At 42.4% G+C, this 23,920-nt stretch overlaps 1 protein-coding gene across 1 annotated transcript; it reads left to right on the top strand.

The window, feature by feature from the left end:
- The first annotated feature begins 12,286 nt into the window (after positions 1-12,286).
- On the top strand, positions 12,287-23,602 carry LOC118240425 (sialoadhesin-like). The gene is made up of 12 exons (XM_035520753.1): positions 12,287-12,451; positions 15,843-16,175; positions 16,381-16,608; positions 17,870-18,220; positions 18,315-18,533; positions 19,937-20,269; positions 20,360-20,593; positions 20,803-21,072; positions 21,173-21,412; positions 21,579-21,660; positions 21,885-21,933; positions 22,153-23,602. Exons 1-12 carry the CDS (start codon positions 12,394-12,396, stop codon positions 22,381-22,383), a joined length of 2,628 nt encoding a protein of 875 aa, XP_035376646.1. The 5' UTR covers positions 12,287-12,393; the 3' UTR covers positions 22,384-23,602.
- The last annotated feature ends 318 nt before the right edge of the window (positions 23,603-23,920 follow it).

Raw genomic sequence — 23,920 nt, 5'->3', positions numbered from 1 at the left:
CACAGCAGTTACACAGGCATGATAGAGGCATGGAAGTGGTATCAGAATCAGAATCAGAATTTGCCAAGTACAAGAATTCTCTTGGTGTTTCAATAAGATGAAGTACAATAAGATAAATAGAGAAACAAAATATAAACTATATGTAACTAATATATATATATATAAACTATATATCTTATACATAAACTATGTCTAAACATAAAGGACAAGTGTGCAAACAGCAGCAAGTGTGTGCAGTGTGAGATGGGTACAGACGAGACGACAAGTACTGGGGTGCTGAGCTACACATAGTGTGACCAGGTATGGTAGAGGCATTGCAGTAGCATGGCAGTGGATGTTGTGAGGTGAAGTGTATCAAGCACAGCGATGTTGCTGTCAATGTCCCTACTGGGCTGAGAAGATCCTGTCACTCAAATAACTGCAACAGCAGCAGCCCTGTGGTCAGTAATAGAACACTGTGGAGGAGCTGAGAGACGGTGAACCTGAGAGACGGTGAACCCATGAGACGGTGAACCCGTGAGACGGTGAACCCGTGAGACGGTGAACCCGTGACATCGTGAACATGAGAGATGGTGAAGCTATGAGATGGTGAGCATGAGACATGGTGAACCTGAGAGATGAACCTGTGATAGTGATCCTATGAGATTGTGAACATGTGAGATGGCGTACCAGTGAAATAGCAAGCATGTAAGATTGTGAACATGTGAGATGAACCTGTGAGATGATGTGTGAGATGGTAAACTTGCAAGATGCTGAACCTGCCAAACTGTGCATGCCTGTGCAAGTGTACTCCTAAACAATGTTTCAAGGATATTTTAATGTTGCAATTTTTAGAAGTGAAGGGAAATAAAGAAGTGCTAAATCTGCCTCAATAAAAGACACTGGATTATTCCATACTGTTACATAATTAATGACAAAATCCAGAAATCACAAGCTTTTCAAACAGCCTAATTATAAATGCAGAGTACTTGAATGTAATATCGGTTAAAACACACAAGCATACTTACAAGCTGTTGTCTGTCATGTGGTTGCATGGGAATGAAAATATCTGATCAGACCTCCTGAATTCTCAGGGGGAGGTCACTGGTTTCCTTCCTCATTATTTAAATAAACAGAAGGAAAGTTCTGTTTCATAATGATTCAGAGGAACCTATAAAAACCCCAGTAAATATAAGCCAAGCTTCTCAATACAGTTCCCAATTTTTATTCTCAATACAGGCAACAAATACAGCTTCTCAATACAGGCAACCGTCCATTAGATGCAGAGAGCATGAGCTCGACCGTGAGGGACATCCAACCTGAGATCCCCTAAACACACACACACAAACACAGAGAGAGAGAGAGAGAGAGAGAGAGAGAGAGAGAGAGAGAGAGAGAGAGAGAGAGAGAGAGAGAGAGAGAGAGAGAGAGAGAGAGAGAGAGGATTTGCATGTTTGGATGAGATTTGGGTGATAACTTACACTTGCATATACTGACACAAACACATGCACATTCATTCACTGGTGTGTAAACAGAGAGTTTAACTAGGCTTGCGTGTAAGTGTGTAAGCAGCATGTGCGCAAAACAATTTTCAGTGTGCCCGGAAGTCATTTCATTGTAACAGGAAGGCAGATATTTAACGTGTTCAGCATGCTCATCAATATGAGGTGAAGACAGGTCTCTAAAAAAAGTTACTGTCATGTCAGCATCTAATTCTGATTCTGATTCTGAAGTAATATCATTGCAGTTCAATATCCTTGCAGTTTCACTTTTTGGAATGGATCTATGGATGTGGCACAGACAACATATTGGCGTACCACCACTAGAAAACACTTCATTACCTAATGAGAATTTTAAGCAAATTTTGGAATACATTCCTAGTGTATCTATCGAGAACTATTTTAGGATTTTTAATGTTCAAATGTTCCAGAGTTAACTGAATTAGAAATGATAAGATTATACGCTATGTAGCCTGCTGGTAATGACGTGGCTATGTCATACCATTAGGCTGCAGGTGAGCTTCTCAGTATCTTCCAATCAGCCTACAGTATGTGAGAAAATATTCAAAACAGATATCTTGCCATCATTTATTAGAATAACATCCCGATATGAATAACATTCGTTCTGAATATTTACCAAAATAACGTAGCACATAATATTATTATTTCTAATATTAGCCATGTCCGGTCATTAACCCGCAATCTTAAATTTCCATAACTGATCAGGAGTTCTTATACCATAAGGACATATAACTTATGTACAATTAAACAAATGTCAGTCCTCTCTACATCTTATTTTCATGAGTGTGTTGTACACATGCTAAATATCTGCCTTCCTGTTACAATGAAATGACTTCTGGGCGCACTGAAAATTGTTTTACGCACATGCTGCTACACACATACACGCAAGCCTAGTTAAACTCTCTGCTTACACACCAGTGAATGAATGTGCATGCGTGTGTTTATACAAGTGTAAGTCATCATATCCAAATGTAAGTAGTAGATAAATTATGTTTCATAAGTATGTGCAAGTGTTTCATAAGTATGCGAGTATGCAATTGTTTTACTGATTTCACCCTAAACGGCCTCGCATAACTTCATCCTCATCCTGGATCACTCTTAATGTAAGAGGCATGTAGAGGTCTTCTGTTATTATAACAATTAGGACATGGTGGGGCAGAAGAAAGTCATACATGTATAAATACAAATACTGTGGATTTTTAAGAGGTAAAATTCCACTTTGATGTAACTGCTGTAAAAAAAAAAAAAAAAAAAAAAAAAAAAAAAAAAAGATTACCACTAGAGGGCGTGCCTGACGAAGTAACTTCTTTTCTGTGGCAGTAATCATAAGTGACACCTTCAGCACTGCACTTATATACTACAGAGATAAACTCTAATTTGTAATATTAATTTGCAATAAGAAAAAGACAAACAAACAATGTTGCCTTCAACATCTGTCACCAATTTTTATTTGCATGGCAAAAGTACTCCTCAATATTCAGTCTACCATTCTGTCTGTCTGTCCTTGGGAGAGTTGGTCAAATGGCATGACTCAGTAATGGCCTTCACTGGGTGGACTCTCAGTGCCAACAATCAGCACTTTTACCCAGCCATCACATGTCATCCTCCCCCCTCTCCCTCACCATCTCCATCCTCTCCAGCTCTACTTTTTGTATTCCTCTCTTTCACTCTTCTTGTTCATCTCTATTCTTCTCTCACTTTCTACTTCTCTCCTCTCTTTTCCTCTCCATCCCTCTCTAGACCTCTCTTTCTTTCTCTCTATTTCCCTCTCTCTCTCTCTCTCTGTCTCTGTTCCTCTCTCTGTGCACTAATTCGAAATTAGTGCACAAACTAATTGGGAAACTAAATCGATCTGCTACCTCAAACATGCAGGCAAGGCTGACACTCCTTCTGAGATTTAGGAGAAGAGAGCTGCTCACAGGCTTCTTTAAGGCCCCACTGTAAGGGTTGGTGCCAGGCCGAGGCCTCCCTCTGGTCAGGCACACCACTAACCAGGCTTAACACACAACAGCTTGGCTAGACCTTATATATAAGCCCAGTGACCCAGTCATTCAGTGCTGGGTCTTTGCCAAAGTTCTGAGCTAAGCTCCTAGCTGGTAACTTCAGGTATTGAGGTCTGTGAACTGTGATGGAAATTATTATTCGATCATGTATTATCATGTGATTCATATATCATCATGTTAATCCTTTCTCTATGTAATCCTATATGAATAGTTTAGTCTGCACATTCTGTCTTTGTATATTGTGTGAACAAAACGACTGCTGAATCAGCTGCTTCCTGATCTTGCATGTGTCGTGTGACTAATGCTGATAAAGAGGAACTAGCAAACTGTGTCTGTCCTGGTAGAACAGAACATCCTGATATGTGCAAAAGTGTTTAGCGCGATAAGGAGCAGGAAATGGGTAAACAGGATAACAGGACATCCCTTCCGGGGGGTGAAGTTTAGATATAAGGAACAGAGTCAGTCTACCCCTTTAGAGCTTTCGCTTTAGAGCATTAGCTCTCACACAGCTGTGTTTTGTATGTCTTATTTTCTTCATTAAATTACTCTTTTAATCACATCTGACTTGCTGTTTATTCAAAATTCCACCACAGAACCGTCAATACCGCTAACTGTTCTGCACATGGGCCCACCATTGTTAGAGCATGGTTGCTCACCCAGTAGGCTGTTGGTGTCATCACCTAGCTGACATGGGTTTGAGCCCACCTTACAGAAAGACCGAGCCATGGACCCGGCTCAAGAGTCTGATCTGGAACAGGTAAATTGAGACTATTGGTCGACATGAGCCGGCCCTGTTGCAGGCCCTAACAGACCTCCTGGCATGAACACCAGTGCCTCCGGCTGCCCCAAGTCAGGAGGCAGCTGGAGCTGTGGCTGCAGCAGCAGAGCCAGCCCAAATCCTGTCCACCTTGTGTTCAGAGCCATTGCTCCCTGCCCCTAAGTGCTATGCTGGTGAGGCAGGAGGTTGTAGGGGGTTCCTCCTTCAATGCTTACTGCCTTTTGAGCAGCAGCCATCTTGGTTCCCCACAGAGCAAGCAAAGGTGGCGTACCTCATCTCCCTTCTGACTGGGTGGGCTCTGGCATGGGCCACCCCGGTCTGGAAGCACCAAACTGACGCATGTTCCCTTAAGCGGACTTTCGACCATCCAGTCACTGGAAGGGAGATGATTTCCAGTCTCCTTAATATATGTCAGGGGAAAAGAGCGGTGGCTGATTATGCGATTGAATTCCGCACTGTGGGAGCGAGAGTGGATGGATCCTCTCAGCGCTGATGGCCACTTTCTACCAGAGTCTCAGTGAGGTAGTCCACGATGATGCTCCCGCTTCTCTCTACGACCTGATCGATCTGGTCTTGCGTATTGACAAATCGCGTGCGGCAGAAGTGCAGAACACGGGGACCAGAGATCAGTCGTGGCTCTCACAGAGCTCCGTGCACCCTTAGCCCTGTTCATGTGCATGACAAGCAGGGGCAGTCCGGATGCCAGCTAATGCAGCTTGGACACACCCGCCTTTCCCGAAGTGAACGCGACGCTCGGATTTGGGAAGGGAGGTGTCTGTACTACGGAAGCCTGGGTCATCTCCGCCCAGCTTGTCCTGAGCTCCAGGGAAAAGACAACATCCTTCAGGGGAGGGATGACCTCTGACGGACTCAACCAGTCCTCCCCGAGCTCAGGAGTTGTTCCTCAGCACCACAATGGCTTGGGGAACGTCTGAAACACATTTCCAGGCATTTGTGGATTTTGTGGGGCAGCGGGCAACTTTCTCGATGCAGGGTTGGCCAACAAGTTAGCTCTGCCACTGGTCCCACTGGATGAACCCCTACCCATTGCTGCCACTCATGACCGAGCCCTTGAGCCAGAGGTTGTTAGTCATCAGACCTGTCCAGTCATGCTGCGAGTCGGAGCACACACTGAACACATTGTGCTGTTCATTATCCATGCTCCCGACTTGCAACTCACCCAAACCCCGGTCTGGGGCTGGTCGCAATCCCGATGGTCTGGATCTGTCTCGAGTCTCCCAGGAATACTGGGACTTTAAGGAAACATTTAGCAGACAGAAGGCCCAACTATTGCCCCCCCACCGGCAATACAACATGGCCATAAACCTCCTCCCGGGCTCCAGTCCCCCTAGAGGCTGCTTGTTCTCCCTTTCAGGGCCTGAACATCAGGCAATGGAGGAATATATCCAGGAAGCCTTAGCCCTAGGATTCATCCGGCCACCTGCTTCTCCGACTGGTAGGGGGGTTTTTTTGGTCGGGAAGAAAGACGATGGGTTATGCCCCTGTATAGACTACTGGGGCCTTAACAAGGTGACTGTCAAGGACCGTTATCCGTTGCCCCTCATGACCTCAGCATTCGAGGCGCTACAGCAGGCCTCTATTTTTACCAAATTGGACCTGCGCAGCGCCTACAACCTAGTGAGAATCCGAGAGGGAGACGCCGTTCATCACCCCCTCTGGACACTACGAATGTCTGGTTATGCCATTTGGGTTGATGAACACACCTGTCGTCTTCCAGGGGTACATCAACGAGGCCCTTGACAGATACGTGTTCGTCTACTTGGACGACATCCAAACTGTAGACGAACATGTCACCCATGTTAGGTGGGTCCTCCAGTTTCTGCTCGAGAACCACCTCTTTGTTAAGCTGGAGAAGTCAGTGTTCCATCCCCGTACCATCTCCTTTTTGGGATTTGTTGTCTCCCACAATAAATTGTGCATGGACCCTGCCAAGGTGAGGCCTGTAGAGAACTGCCCTAGACCCACCTCGTTGCATCTGGTCCAGCACTTCCTCGGCTTCACGAATTTTTATCGCAGGTACGTTAAGAACTTTAGCGCAGTTGCAGCCCCACTGATCGCATTTACCAGGAAGGCATCGGGTCAGTTCTGCTGGTCCACCGAAGCCCAGCAGGCATTTGATGAACTGAAACATCGTATGATCAAGGCCCCTATTCTGCAGCTCCCTGATGAGAGCACAGTTTGTGCCAGCTGGGGTGTGGCACACACCTGCTGGGGCTTTTACAAGGTCAACTCAACTAAGCAGCATGGCACTCTCATATGCCTGTCTTCATTATGGTAACCTTAGTTACTTAGAGCAAGTGTGGGTGTCTGTTAGGAGTGTGTGTGTGTGTGTGAGACTCTAAGGAGACACATTAAACAGTATTACCAAGCAGATGCTGCCCTGTTTTCATTTAAAGAGGTTTTAAAATATTGTCATCCTTCCTCATTCAGTTTCTGTTTGCATGAGAGTACTGGACTGCATCTCACACTGGAGACGCAGTGTCAAGATTTTAGTGACCACTCAGATCTCAGTGTGTTTGTCCATCTTTCATGCGCACATATTCAGTCTTGTAATATTATCTTTATCTGAGTTTTCCAATGAACTACATACCATCATACTCTCACTATAGCGATCCAGTGCTATATACACAGTACAGCTAACCCTACCTTTAACCTTGACCTCCAGTTCCATCAGCCCTTGTATGCGGCTCCATTCTGACCCTCTTCCTCATGTTCTTGCTCAGGCATGCTGCAGTAATAGCACTCATGCCCACGGGGATGCTCCACCAGTGCCAGCTACAGACTGCTCTTAAGCTGGAGGCACAGGCAGGCACAATGCCCACACGCAGAGCCTTAAACAATTACACATGCATGCATGCAGCACACAGCTAAGAAAACACACAAAGGCGAACGCTGAAGGACAGGGCCACACAAAGAACCCTGACACAGGAAATAGTATTTTTAAAAAAACCTAAGATTTCAGTTTCCAAATGTCTCATGTAGGATAATATTCTAGTACCACAGGCCACCTATGGCCGCGGAACAACTGTAACGTTTAAAAGCCGTGGAAAACCTTTGGCTTTTGATCATCTCCTGATGAGAGCCGCGTCCTGCCACGGCTGCTTATGTTTGATGAAATATCGCCGCAACAAAAAGCAACAGATGAAATGCAGATTTCATACACTGATTTAGTATTCTCTCTGTGGTTTGTAAAAAGTGCTCAGGGCACTGTGGGTTCCTTATTTATCCATTTCTGTATGTATGCCACATACACACAAACAGATTGGATAATAGAGAAGAGGGAATATGGGATTAATTTTGAAGTGACTGATTAGCACGTGGCTAGCCCAGGATAATTGGCTTTAGCTTCTCCCCACGGCCCCCTAAGTCATATTGCAGTGTGGCAGCTGCTTGTGCCACCCCCTCTTCCCACATCCTAAGAGGCTGTCAATCAAACTGCATTTCTAGCCAAGTGATTGTGCTATTGTAACAGTATCTTCAAGATGGGGGGAAAGGGTTGGCGGTGGGGAGGTTTGGAGCGTTCCGGGTACTTACTGTGAAACCAGTCAATAGCATACAATACAGGTTGTGTCAATGCGATGTCATATGCTGTTAATTAATACGTCTTTTCTACATACATTCTGATAAATTCACAGAGCCTATTCTTTCCCAACCATAATAAACAGACAATAACAATATTCAACACAATAACAGATCCATAACAATCAAACAAAATCTACAGGACTATCAGTTTCTCAGGATTAATATTAGGAGACTGGGAGTCTGCTTGAACAAACTATGTATTCCTGAGGACTAAAAACAACAACTGCATGCAAAAAGGAATTGATATTAATCAAGCTCTATAAAAAAAAAGTGTTTATTGTGGAAGGGTCATTTCACTGCAAAAAAATGGTAAATATTCATGTCTGAGTTTAAATCAGGACTCTGGGCTGGCCATTTCATTCTTTCAATGGCTTCAGTTTCAAGGAACTGCTTTACCCGTTTTGCTGCGACAGGGGCTTTGTCCTGCATGAAAATTGCTGGCTGATTGATGAATGCAAGGAAGGAACCATGTGTTGTTGAAGGTTCTGGTACACACTTGCATTCACTCTGCCATGTATCCGTACGAGAGGTCCAACTCCTGCTGCCGAAAACATTCCCCAAACCATGACACTTCCTCCTCCGCTTTTCACTGACTTCTTTACACACTTTGGGTTCAGTCTTTCCCCAGTTTGTCAATGAACATGTTTCCCATCAGACCCAAATAAATTAAAATTGCTTTAATCACTAAAGTGAACTCTGGACCACTTCTCCTCTGTCCACACAACATGCTCCTCAGTAAAGGTTAGTCTAGCCTTTTGATTCTTTCTGCTAATGAGAGGTTTGGTTACTGCAGAGGGGGCTTTCAGTCCAAATGCTCTTAAACATCGAGACAGTGTATTATGATCCTTACCCTGTACAGTGGCTAACCGGCGAGCAATTCCAGCTGCAGTGTTGAACCGATTTTCTGTGGAGATTCTCCGCATTATCCTGTCCTCTCTTGCATTTGTCTTTCGTGGGCGACCAACCTTCTTGGTGGATTAATTGAGTTTGTGATGTTTTAAAGATGCAATATTCTAGAAATCACAGACTTGGAATGATCAACTTCTCTTGCTACAGCTGATAGGGTCAACCCTTTGGCCTTCATCTGGACAACCTGCTGCCGGAGAATTTCAGTCACTTTGGAACAGCTCACCATCTTGCAACGTCAGTGAAAACTGGAAAGTTTGGCTGCCAGTTAAATAGGGTATGTCAGATAATTAAGGAAATTAGCACCAGGTGCCAGATTAACACCAATAACTTGCAGGTATCTGAGTGTTCTCTAAATTTGATCATTGTTCTTTTTCAATTATCTCATTTAAATTTTTATACTGTGCTTTAGAATATATACAAATCATGAAATGAGCTTAAAATATTGCTCTTTTACTCCTGTTAGGATAAATTCACATAGCAATTCAGTGACCTTGACGTTTAGGAAATTGTGTGTTCTCAAATTTTAATCTGCAGTGTATGTTTATTAACACATAACACAGAGAAGACGCAACACACACGCTATCATTGTTAAACAAACACTGACACAGTAACACGTAAACGATAGACTTTTATGACACACAAGAAGGATCAGGTGTGGAACAGAGGGAGGGTGTGGACTCATGGACAAACATACACACACACCCACAAACACACACGGGGAGATGTTTTGGAGGAGGGGCCATACCGTGACAGAGCCCCTCCCCAACGGCGCGACTTGCCAGCAACGTGCCAGCCTATCGGGCTACAGCCCCGAAAACAACGCCAAATGGCGAAGCCAGAGGACCGAGCGACCCGATACAGGCCAGCGCGAACACGACAGAGGGGCGAAGGACATGTACCAGGACAACAACAGACACGGGAACAGACACACTGACCGATACAGGCACTGACACAAAGGGGGACAAAGCGATTGGCACAGACAATGTGATGGGGACAGACACAGTGACAGGGACACGTATTAAACTACATCGAGGATTGCTAGAGAGTCCAGGGAAGCCGGCAAGAACCCCAGCCTGTTCCCCAGTCGTCGGCTGGGCTGAAGTCCAACCTGCCTGTGGGAGATCGCCCCTCGCCGATTTAGGGGGCGGTGACTTCTGCGCACTCATTTCAGGAGGCGCACCAGCTACTTTGCCTGTCTCCGGGAGTTTCCTCCTCGGACAACGACGACACCTCTCTGAAAGTCACATGAGGCATCTTGCATGCCTCAGAACGGCGTGCCCTGGGCGGAGCCTTGGACGGAAGCTTGGGTACCAGAGGCCCGTCGCGCTGGTAGTCTGCAGACGTTGTGTCGCTGTCCAAGGGAGCGTCTCCATAAAGGACCTCCTCCACCTCCATCGAAGGATCCTTCCCGCAGTTGAACTCAGAGTCTGACGGCAGACTAACGTCGCTGTATTCCTTTCATAATCCATGTAGCCCTCGTTGTAGTCCATGGAAGGGTAGTAGGACCCTGCGGACTCCGACTCCAAATACTGGACTTCATTGTACCAGTCCCGGTAGTCCGACGTGGTTCCGTAAGACTCCTCAGAGTCCAGCCCTGAAGCACACTCAGAAAACCTGGACCACACTCAGAATCAATCTCAAAATCAAGGCTGATCTGTTTTTGACAAGGTGTTAAAACATGTCAAAATGTTACTGAAACCTGCTGCTTCAACCTGTGATTGCTACATAGACCACGTTAATCCTCTGATACCAGAGTAGCCCACGTCCAAATTCCCAGATAGTTTGAAAGTATTATAAATGCATCCCAGTTCAAGGGTTTAACATAAAATTATTCAGGCTCGCTTTGCAAATTTTATCTCACTACCAAACAAACTGAGAGCCGTAGCTCTTTTTACACACAAATAATAAACTGCTTGATCATTTCTATTTGATAGTCACTGAATATAGTTACTTTCCTAAATATATTCCTCATGCCTGTGTTTGTTTACCCTGCATTTCTGAAGAAAGAACATGTGACTGTGTAATTCTATATAAAAAGATTGAACAGTCAATGTAACAACTATATATAGAAATAAGTTGGGTTAAAAAGATACATTAACTGGAGCCTACTTTTTATTGTTTGTTTTGTTTATCACATGTGTAACCAGCAGAGAAAAAAACGTATTCAAATTTAGTAATACATGAGAAAGTATTACACAGCCACTAAATCAAATTATATGTAATTTCAACAGGCATCACTACACCAGTACACTGGGGATGAAGTACATCACTGTCACATTTCCTGTCCTGTGGGCTAAAGGCTACACAGTGACGTATGAATAAATGATGCATTACCTGAAGTACACACTGGGTGGGCTACTGTCATTTCTTACAGGTTTACAGCATCACTGCATTTTTAAGCAAAATTGAGAGACTAAAAGGATGGTCGCACAGTTTCCAAAGAATGTGTGTTTTAACCTGCTATGAAATATTTTTTTGAGAAATATCGATTCCTGACACAATTAATTAATTCTTTGGGGTTTCTCTGTCTCTATGAATTCAACATAAACTCTGTTGTCATGAAATGCTCTGACTTCACTTGCTGTGACTCATTGTGCTGTGTTGCTTTCTAGTGTTCAGTACAGTTTCCTGAGTTCACTGTCGCCCCCCTGTGGCTGATTAAGGTCTTTATATTGCTTGTTTTACTACTTCAAAAACAGTTTACAAAAGAAAATCTGGAAACAACAAACTCTGGATTTTATATTTCATTTATATTTTATCTTTAATCTCCTATTTCTTCAAACTAAGTGGCTACAATAGAAAAAGTGGTTTCAAACTTTATTTAGTCACCATAGTAAACATAACATAAAATAAAAATTCTTGTATCTTCACATAAATGTTCAATACAGCAGCTGTGTGTTTCACTGGTATGTGATTAAGACTAAAGTGGTATAAATGTCAGTCTGTATTCACACTCTTCTGTTTGATAGTGTAAGATAAGCCCACCTCTCATCTATGTGGTCGCTGAGTTCCTGTTTGATACCATTTGACCTAAATATATTCAAAGCTTCTGCTATAGGAAAGTCTGGACTAATGCATGTGACTATGAGCTCTGGGCATCCATGACAACCAAAGATATAATTTATGGTCAATCTGTAGAAGAAATACCCAGAATTCCATTACCAGTCAGTCTGATCAAACTCAAACCTGACCTCAGGGACTTTGACAGGAGTGATAGATGTGGCATCTGGTGTAACAGATGATGCAGGACACAGGAGAGGCCAAGCCTGATACCAGGGCAGACTAGTACATCTTTAACTTATCAGTAAACAAACAAACAAAGCAAATGAGTAGAAAAACAAGAAGGAAAAAAGGATTATCACACTTGAATGAGTTTTGTGATCTTGAGAACAGAAAAAGGAAGCGGTTATAAGCTAAAAGGGGTGTAATGAACAAACGCTCTGCTAAATGCACAACACACTTTCCGTGTCTTTGCTGTTTGACAGTAACCAAGACCACAACATCTTCCCAGTGCTTAAATTTAGCATTTAGCCTAAAGTTATTACTTACTGAAGCTGCAAGTTTCACTTCTGTGTGACCAGTGTGAACCAGTGTGTGAAACATGTCTTTCCGAACATCAGGAAATTTTACGGTAGCAACAATCCTCATGTTACTGGCAGGTAAAGTTTGAATATTTCCTTTATTTTTTTACTTTGTTTTTTGGGCACGCATGATATTGCTTTGACAATGGACAGTGGGTAGGCCAAGACCCTAAGTGTAAATTATGTGTGGGGTTTGGCACGCTGAAGCATATTTTATCAGCGTCTAAGTTTAGTTTGTCACATGTGGAGACACAATCAAGATCTTAAGAGTGTTAGTGTGTTTGATAGTAAATGTCTAGAGATGAATGCATTGCTGAGTGCAATTTCTAATAAAGCGATTAGGTTTGTATGAGAAGTGGAGCGTGTTGGAGAATGAGCATTGGCTTTAAATATTGGTAGATGGGGTGAAGGACGAGACTGGAAATTGTTTGTTGATGTAAATAAAAAAACTACAGGTCCCACAATGTACTGTGTTAACCTCGCTGAGGCTGGACATGGTGTGGTACTCATAAAAAAAAACAAAAACAAAAAAAAACCCCAGATGCATTAATTTTGAGAGCTTACAGTTTCATTTGAAGATGCAGTGTCTGAGGTGAGAGAACGCAGGTGGGAGGCACATATAAGACCAGTAGAGACAGGTGTTAGGGGATTTGTCACAAAGTCTGCCACATTATAACTTGTGCAGTTCGGCACAGATTTGGCAGTAGCTGTGAAGGAGTTGTCAGAAGTAGCTGAAAGGGCTAGTCAGTGGTTGTGGATAAGGAGAGCTCAGTCTGGTTGGGGTAATGCCCCATAAAGGCAGAATGGATGAGGCTGTCATGTCATGGTGTAAAGTGGTAGATCCAGATGGAACTGGTGGCATTGAGGAGGCATTGATGGTGCCAGCTTTAGTCACCAGGCAGCCCAGGGTGGATTGGTGTTAGAGAATGCTTAAAGGTAATAGCCAAGTGGAACTGGCAGCACTGAGCGCGCATTAATGGTGCCAGTGGGGCTGGGTATGGCCTTAGTCACCGGAAAGGCCATCATGGTTTTTACAGTAATATTAGCACAGTGTTTAAGAGGTGCAGTTGTGTTTATTAGTCGCACAGTGTTTAAGAGGTGCAGCTTGGTTTAAAATGAGCTTGGAGGGTGTGAGACTGAGACACCAGATCTCACTGTTGAGCCTCCTGGAGGTGTCGTGGGCTTAATTCAATGATCCCCACCAAAGGGAGGTGCCTACCTGATGAGCTCGCGATGTTGTGGTTGGCTGGAGTGAAGAGAGTAAAGATATGAAGCTCTAATGGTGTTCTATTGGCATCGGATATTCATCATGTTATCCCGTGTATATATACACACAATTGATGTACATTTGTGGGAACTTGAATAGGGTAGAAACTTTATTTATTTTAACAGGTGGGTATAGCTAAAATATGTGAAAAGCAACTTAAGAAAAATCCCAGATTTTTTAATAACTGCAAACAATTTGAGATCTCAAATAACTTTCTGCACCTGGAAATTCCCACTACCTGCACATCTAAACTGAAGATTTTAATATTAGTGTGTGTGTGTGTGTGTGTGTGTGTGTCTCTATTCAAAATTGTACAACGTTCCATAGTGAATATTTTAACTGTATTAAAGTGTATTGTATTCCTTTGTGGCTATCACAGCACACCACACCTTCATGCAGAGGCGGTTCTAGGACGTTTTAACTGGGGAGTCCCAGAGGTAGCAAATAGTTGTCTAGAGGTGGCTACAGTGTGTTGTTAATGTGCATGCACAGTCTGCTGAATTTTTTATATGCTTTAATATTCTACTAATAATAGGCTAAAACAAATTAATACTCCACATGTATGCACATACATAACTGCTGATGGTCAATCTCCTTTTTTGCGTATCCGTTGAAATGAACTCAAAATGTCTAATCTGAATTATATAACAACATATTTTATACTGTATATTGATATAATAAGACAATTACCCTGGATGGTCTTGGATAAAGAATATAAAATAGGTCCTAACCTTGTTTAAGTGTGATGAGGCAGGATGCAAGCGAATCAATGTTTAACGTAAACGAAAGTAGAAGTCGAGAACTGTAACGGAACGCTCGCCTCTCACTAATCACGTGGTTTGGCCCGCAGCGTGCAGTGGGAGGGTTTTGTTTGTCTGTAACCACGCCTGCACACACCTGCACCTTGTTTGTATGTATTTAAACCCTCTTCATAGTGTGCATTATCGTTGGTCGTTGTTGATGTTAATGTTAGCATCGTCATTGTTAAATGTTTTCATGTTCATCGTTGATGTTGTATGTGAGTGCATTGTCTTTGTGTGTTAATAAATGTTTGTCCACGTCGATGGAGTCTGTGCGTCCTGCACCTCGCCCTTTGGCTCTCGGGGCACACCGTGAAAAAAACACAACATACAAGTACGAACTTACACAAAGGGACACACAACAGTTAAACAACATGACAATAATAATGGACAAGGGTAAATACTAACAGCGTGGTATTTGATTAGGAAGGAACTAGACACAGATGAAAGCGAGGAACACCACTAATAAGGGGGGTGTGGAAATGTGGGAACAGGGAAGTAAACAAAGGGCACGTGGAGACACGCCTACACGAGGGAAAACAAACACAAAGCCACGTGGAATGTCCCATCACGTGAGAGAGAGAGCTGAGGAGGGGGGCGTGACATTAAGGCCTTTAATGGAGTTTGCTTTGCAGAACAAATTGTGTGTGTGTGTGTGTGTGTCTTTTATGTTTATAAATAGTTTATGTATGAGATATATAGTTTATATATAGTCATGCACATACAGGTTACATATAGTGTGTATATAGTTTATATTTTTTTTTTATGAAGTTTATCTTTCTCTATTTATCTTATTGTACTTAATCTTATTTAAACACCAAGAGAATTCTATGTATACTGTGTACTTGGCAAATACAAAATTCTGATTCTGATACCACTTCCATTATTCTCTGATTACCTGTGAGAGTTAAAGGTGCATTAAGGGGATCTCTACAAATCAACATGGCTATTTTAAGCCACCATTTTATCTTTCTCTAACACTTACCTCAGAATTGAGTCTTGTAAAAAAATCACTTTATGGAAAATGAGAAAATATGAAATACATAAAGACCATAACGGATTTAAGATTTGTCACTAAATCCACCTCTTTGCACCTTTAAATTGCATGCCTCCATCGCCAGTATCTATTTGTTTATGTTGCAATAGTGCACTGTTTTGTATGTTTTATAACTGCAGAGTCCTATTTGTGGTTCTAATGCCAATGTGTGTTTGTGTGGGTTTCATTAAGTTCAACATCATCATCATCATCAGCATCATCAGCATTCACACCATGACAGTCACACTCAAATAAAGAGAAGAGATACTGATAAGAGTGTAAACTCACTCCTATAATCCTGGTGTGTGTGTGTGTGTGTGTGTGTGTGTGTGTGTGTGTGTGTGTGTGTGTGTGTGTGTGTTTCAGGAGCTCAGTCTCAGGAGAGTGTAACTCTCTCCTCTCAGAGCCTCTGTGCTCTTACTGGATCTGAAGTACAAATCCCCTGCAAATATACATCTAGTTCCTCCAGTGTCAGAGCGAGAGAGTGGTATCAGGTCCAGAGATCTGATGGAGAACCACAAGACCTGAGCAAAGACCCTCAATACTTAGGACGAGTTTCTATAAGCACATTGTGGAATGACTGTACACTGATAATGTACAACGTGAAAGTAAGTGACTCTGGAGTTTATAACTTCAGATTTAGAACATGGAGTAGTGAATGGATATCTGCTTCATCTGGACTTACTCTCACTGTTACAGGTAATAACAAACATAAGACAATGAACACACACACACACACACACACACACACACACACACACACACACACACACACACACACACACACACATCAATACACACCCACTCACACACACACAGTCACTGTCCTTTTTCAGTAAAGCATGCAAGAGTTGGCCTTTACAGAACTCTGGTCTGTGGTGTGGTGTGTGTGGTCTGTGTGTAGACCTGCAGGTGAAGGTGGATCCTGAGACTGTAGGACAGAGAGAGGTGAAACTCACCTGTAGCTCCACCTGCAGCTTCAGCAAGACCCCTCAGTACTACTGGTACAGGAATGGACAGTACAGGTCATATAGAAATGATGCCTCCATTATGCTCCACTCCACCAGTGTATCTGATGAGGGCAGCTACTCCTGTAGTGTGTATGGCAGCAGACAGCACTCTCCTGCAGTGTGTAAGTGCTGGATTTGAACTAAATCTCAAGACTAACTCTGAACTTCAGTATTATTCAATATTTGCCTTATTTGCACAATCCATTTTATTCTACATATTTGCATGCCACATGTGTTTTATTCTTTTTATACAACGGATATTATTCAATTAGTAATTATTCAGTCACTTGATCCATTCCAATCCAGTCTGGTCAGATCTGACATGAGAGTGTGTGATATTTCATGATGAGATAATTCACCTGATTCTCTGTCACTGATACACACAGAAACACTCAGAAACAGTTTCAACAGAGCAGTGATACTGACTACATTTACAATAGTGTGTATGTAAGAAACTGGACAGAACCATTTACAAGAGCTGAGCAAACACCAGTCCCTTCACTGTACCATCTACACTCACAGCAGCGTAGTCTGAACTTACTAAGCAAGCGTGTCTTGCAGTTGGATCTTAATCAGATTAATACTGAATACTGATGGACATAAACGTAGTTATGATTGAGCTGCGTTTGTACAAGTTTATCAGACATAGCTGTGTTACTGGTTTACATGTGTCATTGTCATTGCTGAGTTGAGACTGGTTCACCATCCATCTGGTTCTGCAGTCAGAAAATAACCACTGATAATGAAGATGGTTAAGACCAACTGTGCTTCACCACAGATGGGTTATAGTCTCTGTCTGTACACTTACCTAGAACAGGCATTTCTAAAAAATATATAAACATAATGGATAAATCGTATGTGTAACGTTGTTGCTGGCCCGAGTGCCGGTGGGCGTGGAGCAGGACGCACAGACTCCCTCAGTGTGAAACATTTATTAACATTAAACATGTAGAACAGTGGCACTCACACACAACATTAACGACAGACATGACTTATACATCGAAATAAACACAGGCTATAGTAACATCCAACAATGACTACATACGCACTTATATACATCAGCGAACAAACAATGACCAACGGTGAGGCACGCACTGACGGGGGTTTAAATAGACAAACACACATTAACACGTAACCCCATGCAGGTGCGTGCCTTCACAGGGGTGTGGTTACAAACATGGGTGAACCCCCCTGCATGCGGCAGGCCGTATCACATGACTTGTTTGGGGGGGGGGGGGGAGCATCCCGTGACAGTATGCATATTTCCTATGCATTTATTTTGGTTTAAAAGCTAATATGAATATTCACATCTATCATTAATTATTAATATTCAGCCAGTATTACCTGAATGTTGTTCTGACTGTGACTCTCTCTGTGTTCCAGGTGTTCTGGGTAAACAGTGTTGGGGTGTGACTTACACTCCTAAACATGTGTGTGCTCTGAAAGGCTCATCTGTTGATCTCTTCTGCTCTTATAAATACCCTGGAGGACACACAGTGACAAAATCATTCTGGTTTATTAAAGTGCAGCAGGTTGGTGTTGAAGCTGTGGATGTGAGAGAGGAAGAGAAGTATGAGGGGAGAGTGCAGTATAGACAGAGCTCCCAGAATGACTGTAGTATGACAGTCACTCACCTGAGAGAGAGTGACGCTCACACATACAGGTTCAGATTCCACACTGATAGTACTGCGGGGAAATACACTGGACGTCCTGGAGTATCTCTCTCTGTCACAGGTAATGTTGTATAATTTAAAAATAAGTTTAGTAAGCTATAATAATTGTCTTTTGATTAAAAATAGCACCAGACATTTTTTATAATCACTTGCAGATCTGAAGATTACAGTATCAGACAGAAGTAGTCGAAAGCACCTGATCTGCAGCTCCACCTGCACGCTGCCCAACAACCCCACCTACATCTGGTACAGGAATGGACAGCCTGTATATAACCAGAACACTAATGGACTGTATGTGTATGACAGTAGTGAGGATGCAGGCAGCTACTCCTGTGCTGTAAGAGGATATGAGGAGCTCCGCTCTCCTGCTGTCTGTAAGATCCTCACATCTATTAGATTATGGAAAAAACATTTGTTTGTTTGAGTGTTGTTTGTTTGTTTTTGCTGCTGGTTCTGCCTACATGTTTATAAATAGCTGGGAAGCACCTTTCACTGTTGAGGGCTCTATACATTTGTGGGCACTGGCTAGCTGGTTCAGCAGTACTACATCAGTGTGTTTTGTTTGTGTTCTCATTGTCTCTTGCTCTTGTCCTCACTTTAAACTGCACTCACTCTGTGTCACTGGCAACTTCTACTAGATTACAGTGAACTCATGCTGAGTCACATATGGCTAAGACATAAGACAACTACAGCATTTTTAGATATATTTCAATTTAAGAGTTTTCAAGTGTTTAAGGTATTTTTGGAATCTTTTATTTTTTTTACATGTTTTTCCATAAATCACTGCGTTTAATTTTTAAGTCCACTGTGTTTATGTTTACATACATATTATTGGCAGTTGGAAGTTTTAATCAACCACTGCTGTTCTTGGAAAAAAAAAGAAAAAAAAGCAATATTTGTAAAGCAACCTTGAGTTTGAGAAAGGTGCTATATAAATGTAAATAATAATAATAATAATAATAATAATAATAATAATAATAATAATAACCTCTGTTGGCCTCTTTCATGGGTGACCTGGTTTTGACGAAAGAGCAAGTTTTACATTTTTTATTAGACTCTTACTGTGACAGGATGCAGGCGTGAGTCTCAAAACAACCAAACAACCAAACAACGACACAAAAGTCTTTTAATGGCAAAAATTAAAGTAAAAGAATAAAAGTAAAAGTAAAAATAAGAGGACCATTTAAATGCTAAAGCCTTTACACATTGACCATCATCCACATAGTCAATCATAACTGGTAATAAAACCTAGTAAATAAACAGTAAATTACTTAGTAAATAAAAACTGGAAACAGAAGGAACATTCACAGGGATGGAAATGAGGAACAGGTGAAGCTGGAGGCACACTAATGAGTAATAAAGGGGGACATGGCAACATGTGAGGAAAGGAGTGTAAACACAACACACACGGTGACACGTTAACCGAGGACACCAACACATCAAACATGGCGAGAGGCATCACATGGATGAGGGCGTAAAGGAGGGGTCTATACTGTAACTGCACTTATAAGTAGTGTTCATGCAGACACTTAGGAACACAATAAAACCTGCTATGTAATTGTATAAACATGCACAAAATATACTGACATTACTTGCCCTTTTTAAAAACAGGTCATTCATGAAAGGGCCCACTGGAAACTTGGCACAACTTCCCTGAGAACAAGACAAGTGACACAAGACAAGTCTTGTCGCCCAGCTTCTGATTATATACAACTGACTTTAAAAGAACTGGTAGTCTGTTTGTTCAGCTATGATTTACTCAGTTTATGTGTTACAGGTGTTTATGGAAAGGACGGCTGCTGGAGTGTAACTTACGTCACCCAGAGCATCTGTGCTCTGATTGGTTCATCAGTGGACATACACGGTTACTACACCTTCCCGGATCAGCAGCCCACCCCCCAACCTGCCTGGTACGCCAGACTCCACCTACAGGTCAAAGAGCTGAGTCATGCTGATGACCGAGTGGAGGTTTTCAGTCACAGAGCTAATGTGAACACACTAAGCCTGAAACATCTCACAGAGAGTGACTCAGCAGAATATCTCCTCCGATTTAAAGCCTCCTACATGATACACACAGACAGCTCTGCTGGTGTGTCTCTCTCTGTCACAGGTAAGATAAGTGTTCTGTGTCTGGCAGTGTCACATGGTTCACCATCTGTGTGTTGAGCCCTGAAGACACTTATGAGAGTCTCCCATACAGGCCTGAAGGTGAATGTGGACTCTCCAGCAGTCCCAGGATCAGAGGGACAGACAGTAACACTGAGCTGCAGCTCCACCTGCACTCTGCCCTACAACCCCACCTACATCTGGTACAAGAACGGACAGCGTGTGTCTCACTGCACATCTGTCTCCTGCTCTGTATCTGCAGTCAGGGATGCAGTCAGTTATAGCTGTGCTACTGAAGGCCATGAGAACCTTCTCTCTCCTCCTGTGTGTGAGTGGAGTATTTACATATGAAAATCATGATGTCTTGATGCATTTAATAAAGTCAGTTAATCATAAACCAGAAACATCACTACAATCAATACTTACTACTACAGCTCATGATGATGATGATGCTCTCTGTTGTAGTTTCACAGTTATCAACTATAACTTCCGAATGTATAAGAATCTCTCAACCAGATAGTGTGTGTTTGTGTTCAGATGCCCCTAGAAACACCAGAGCATTGATGGTTTCCTCTGGAGAGAGAGTGGATGGAGATTCAGTGACTCTGACCTGCAGCAGTGAGGCAAACCCTCCTGTTCTCACCTACTCCTGGTTTAAGCAGAGAGCAGCTGCAGACACACTGCTGGCAACAGACCAGAATTACAGCATCACCAACATCAGCTCCCAGCACAGTGGACTCTACTACTGCACCGCTCACAACCAGCTGGGACAGCACAACTCCACCACCACCCTTCTGGTTGTGTTATGTAGGTGCAGTTTGCTTTGTGTTATCCTCTTGTGTTATGAATATAATAAGTTAAATGACATTTTAAGTGTATTTATTTTAATTCCTGTGCTCCTGCTCAGACCCTCCCAGAGTCCCGTCTGTTACTGACCGTGTGTCTGGTGACTCGGTGACACTGCTGTGCTACAGTGACTCCAACCCCATCAGTAATTACTCCTGGTACAAGAAGACAGGAAGTGGTGTTATACTGTTGGGAAACAGCACCAATTTAACTTTGGCTACAGGAGCAGTTGGACTTTTCTTTTGCACAGCTCAGAACCAATTTGGATCAATGGACTCGTCAGAATATTCAGTTCCAATAGGTACATTATGGGTCGAATTCAATGGCTACAGTGGTTAAAGAAAGAAATGTTACTAGCACACTAATGAGCAGTTTCATAGAGCATCTGTTCTGGTTTGTTTTCACCTCTCTATCGCGAGAATGTTCACACATCTGTGTAACATGCTGCCCTCTACTTCCTGATGCAGGGAACCCAGCTGGGACATACGCAGCTTCTGGAGTCACTGTGGGTTTGTTTCTGACTCTCACTGCTGTCTGTCTATGGATGAGGTAAGAAGCTGAAGCCACATTTATATGACACACCCTGCCAATGCTGTAGGCTGTTTACTGCTCAGTCCAGAGAGTCTTTGCTCTGATGTTTACAGTATAGGGTCACACAGTATCAACAGGGTTAAATTCACTTTCTCCAGACTGTAGTAACTTTAGAGGGCTTAGATTCATGCAGGAGAATTGAGTGTGATGCTGTTGATGTTATTACTGTGGTTCTCCACCAGGAGGGGATCTGCAGCTGTCAGCAGAAGGAGTGAGGAGACCAGCACAAATGTGAGTTTAAATGAGGGACTCAACAGATCACTGCAGTTGTTCTTAATGGGTCTCATGTCATAGTGGACTGTGCAGCCAGCATTAGTGCTTATGATGATTATTGTTACTTCCAGAGAAACCTTTTCATTCTCTCTCTCTCTCTCTCTCAATCTCTCTCTCTCTCTCTCTCTCTCTCTCTCTCTCTCTCTCTCTCTCTCTCTCTCTCTCTCTCTCCTTCAGCATGACTCTGCTCCTGTATATGATAATATCTCAGCCCTGGCTAAGACCTGTGACTCCACAGTATATTCAGATGATCAGGATGAAGTTCACTACTCCAGTGTTCATTTCACACACTCCCACACACAGGAAGTGCTCTACTCCACTGTTCAACTGCCAAAGGCTCTTATTCAAGGAGAGGAAGTAGAGTACGCCACAGTGAACAGCACCAAAACAAAAGTCCCCCCACAGTAGGCTATGCAAATGGCATAGTTTATTATGTCTGTATCACTGTTACACATGGAGTGTAAGTTATTTCTGAAGCAAATAATATAATAAAGTCAACTGAATAAATAAATATAATTACAGCCCTTTTCCTAAGTTCTTCTTTAGCAAACAACATAAATTATCAGAAAACAATAGCAAATAATGTTATTATCCATCTTTAAATAATTCTATATATAAAGTATGTTTGTATTGTTGCATTTGAAAGTGGTGAAATTTTGATTTTCAGTCTGACTTTTTATTTTCTCATGAGGGGAGGATGGTTTATACTGTACTGGTAAATGCTTACTTTAAATACTACTCAGATGGGATTATTCTTCCTGTCATATATCCTTTACTGCAAGACCTTTGTAATATTTTGTAATATTTTTGTAATTTTTACAATATTTATGATAAATTCGTACAGGATATGAAATTGCAGTATAAATTACAGAGATGGTAATGGCTACTTATTTTACACATTGCTGTCATGTAGCTTTTACTGATCAGAACTACAAAACATTACTGCTGTATGAAATATTGTTATCAGTCTAGTGCTTTATAAAACAGGAGACTTGAATTTGGTCTAAATTCCTCACTCACTTATCTGTAGTCCCCATACATTACACCCTCCTAATATTCTCTGCCACTCCATTGCCAACTCATGTAAAACTTTCTATATCCGCCACTGATGGTTGTTGCCATGGGATTAGAGTAACTTGGTGTTATTTCTATTGGTCAGTTTAGGTAAAAGGTGCCAGAATATTGATGAGGCAGCAGTCTGTAAAAATAACTGACATTGTGAATTTGATCAAAACAAAAGTATTTGAGGAACTCCCGCTGCCCATTTAAAACTTGACATGTCCTAATGTGGCTTTAGATGGTAAGCATAAACTTTTTATTCAAAATTAAAGTCTTGAAAATATGTTTTTTCTTTTGTGCTGAATGCAGTTTTTTTTATCCATGTAAAGCTACATGAGTTAGTACATTTGCTCAGGGGATAACATGACCTCAGTCTTGTGAAATTGCCCAGCAAGGACTAAACTCCAATCTACAGCACAGTCCAAGAACCTGAGAAAAGCTTCACCCACCATCAGACTCCAACCCCTCCAGATATAACATGACCCACTATCACACTCCAACACTTCCAGATATAACATCACCCACCATCAGACTCCAACTCCTCCAGATATAACATCACCCACCATCAGACTCCAACCCCTGCAGATATAACATCACCCACCATCAGACTCCAACCCCTCCAGATATAACATCACCCACCATCAGACTCCAACCCCTCCAGATATAACATCACCCACCATCAGACTCCAACCTCTCCAGATATAACATCACCCACCATCAGACTCCAACCCCTCCAGATATAACATCACCCACCATCAGACTCCAACAATTCCAGATATAACATCACCCACCATCAGACTCCAACCCCTCCAGATATAACATCACCCATTATCACACTCCAACCACTCCACATATAACATCACCCACTGTCACACTCCAACCACTT

The sequence above is a fragment of the Electrophorus electricus genome, chromosome 21 (genome assembly GCF_013358815.1).
Source record: "Electrophorus electricus isolate fEleEle1 chromosome 21, fEleEle1.pri, whole genome shotgun sequence".
Classification (NCBI taxonomy): domain Eukaryota; kingdom Metazoa; phylum Chordata; class Actinopteri; order Gymnotiformes; family Gymnotidae; genus Electrophorus; species Electrophorus electricus.
This window is presented reverse-complemented; position numbering and strand designations above follow the sequence as displayed.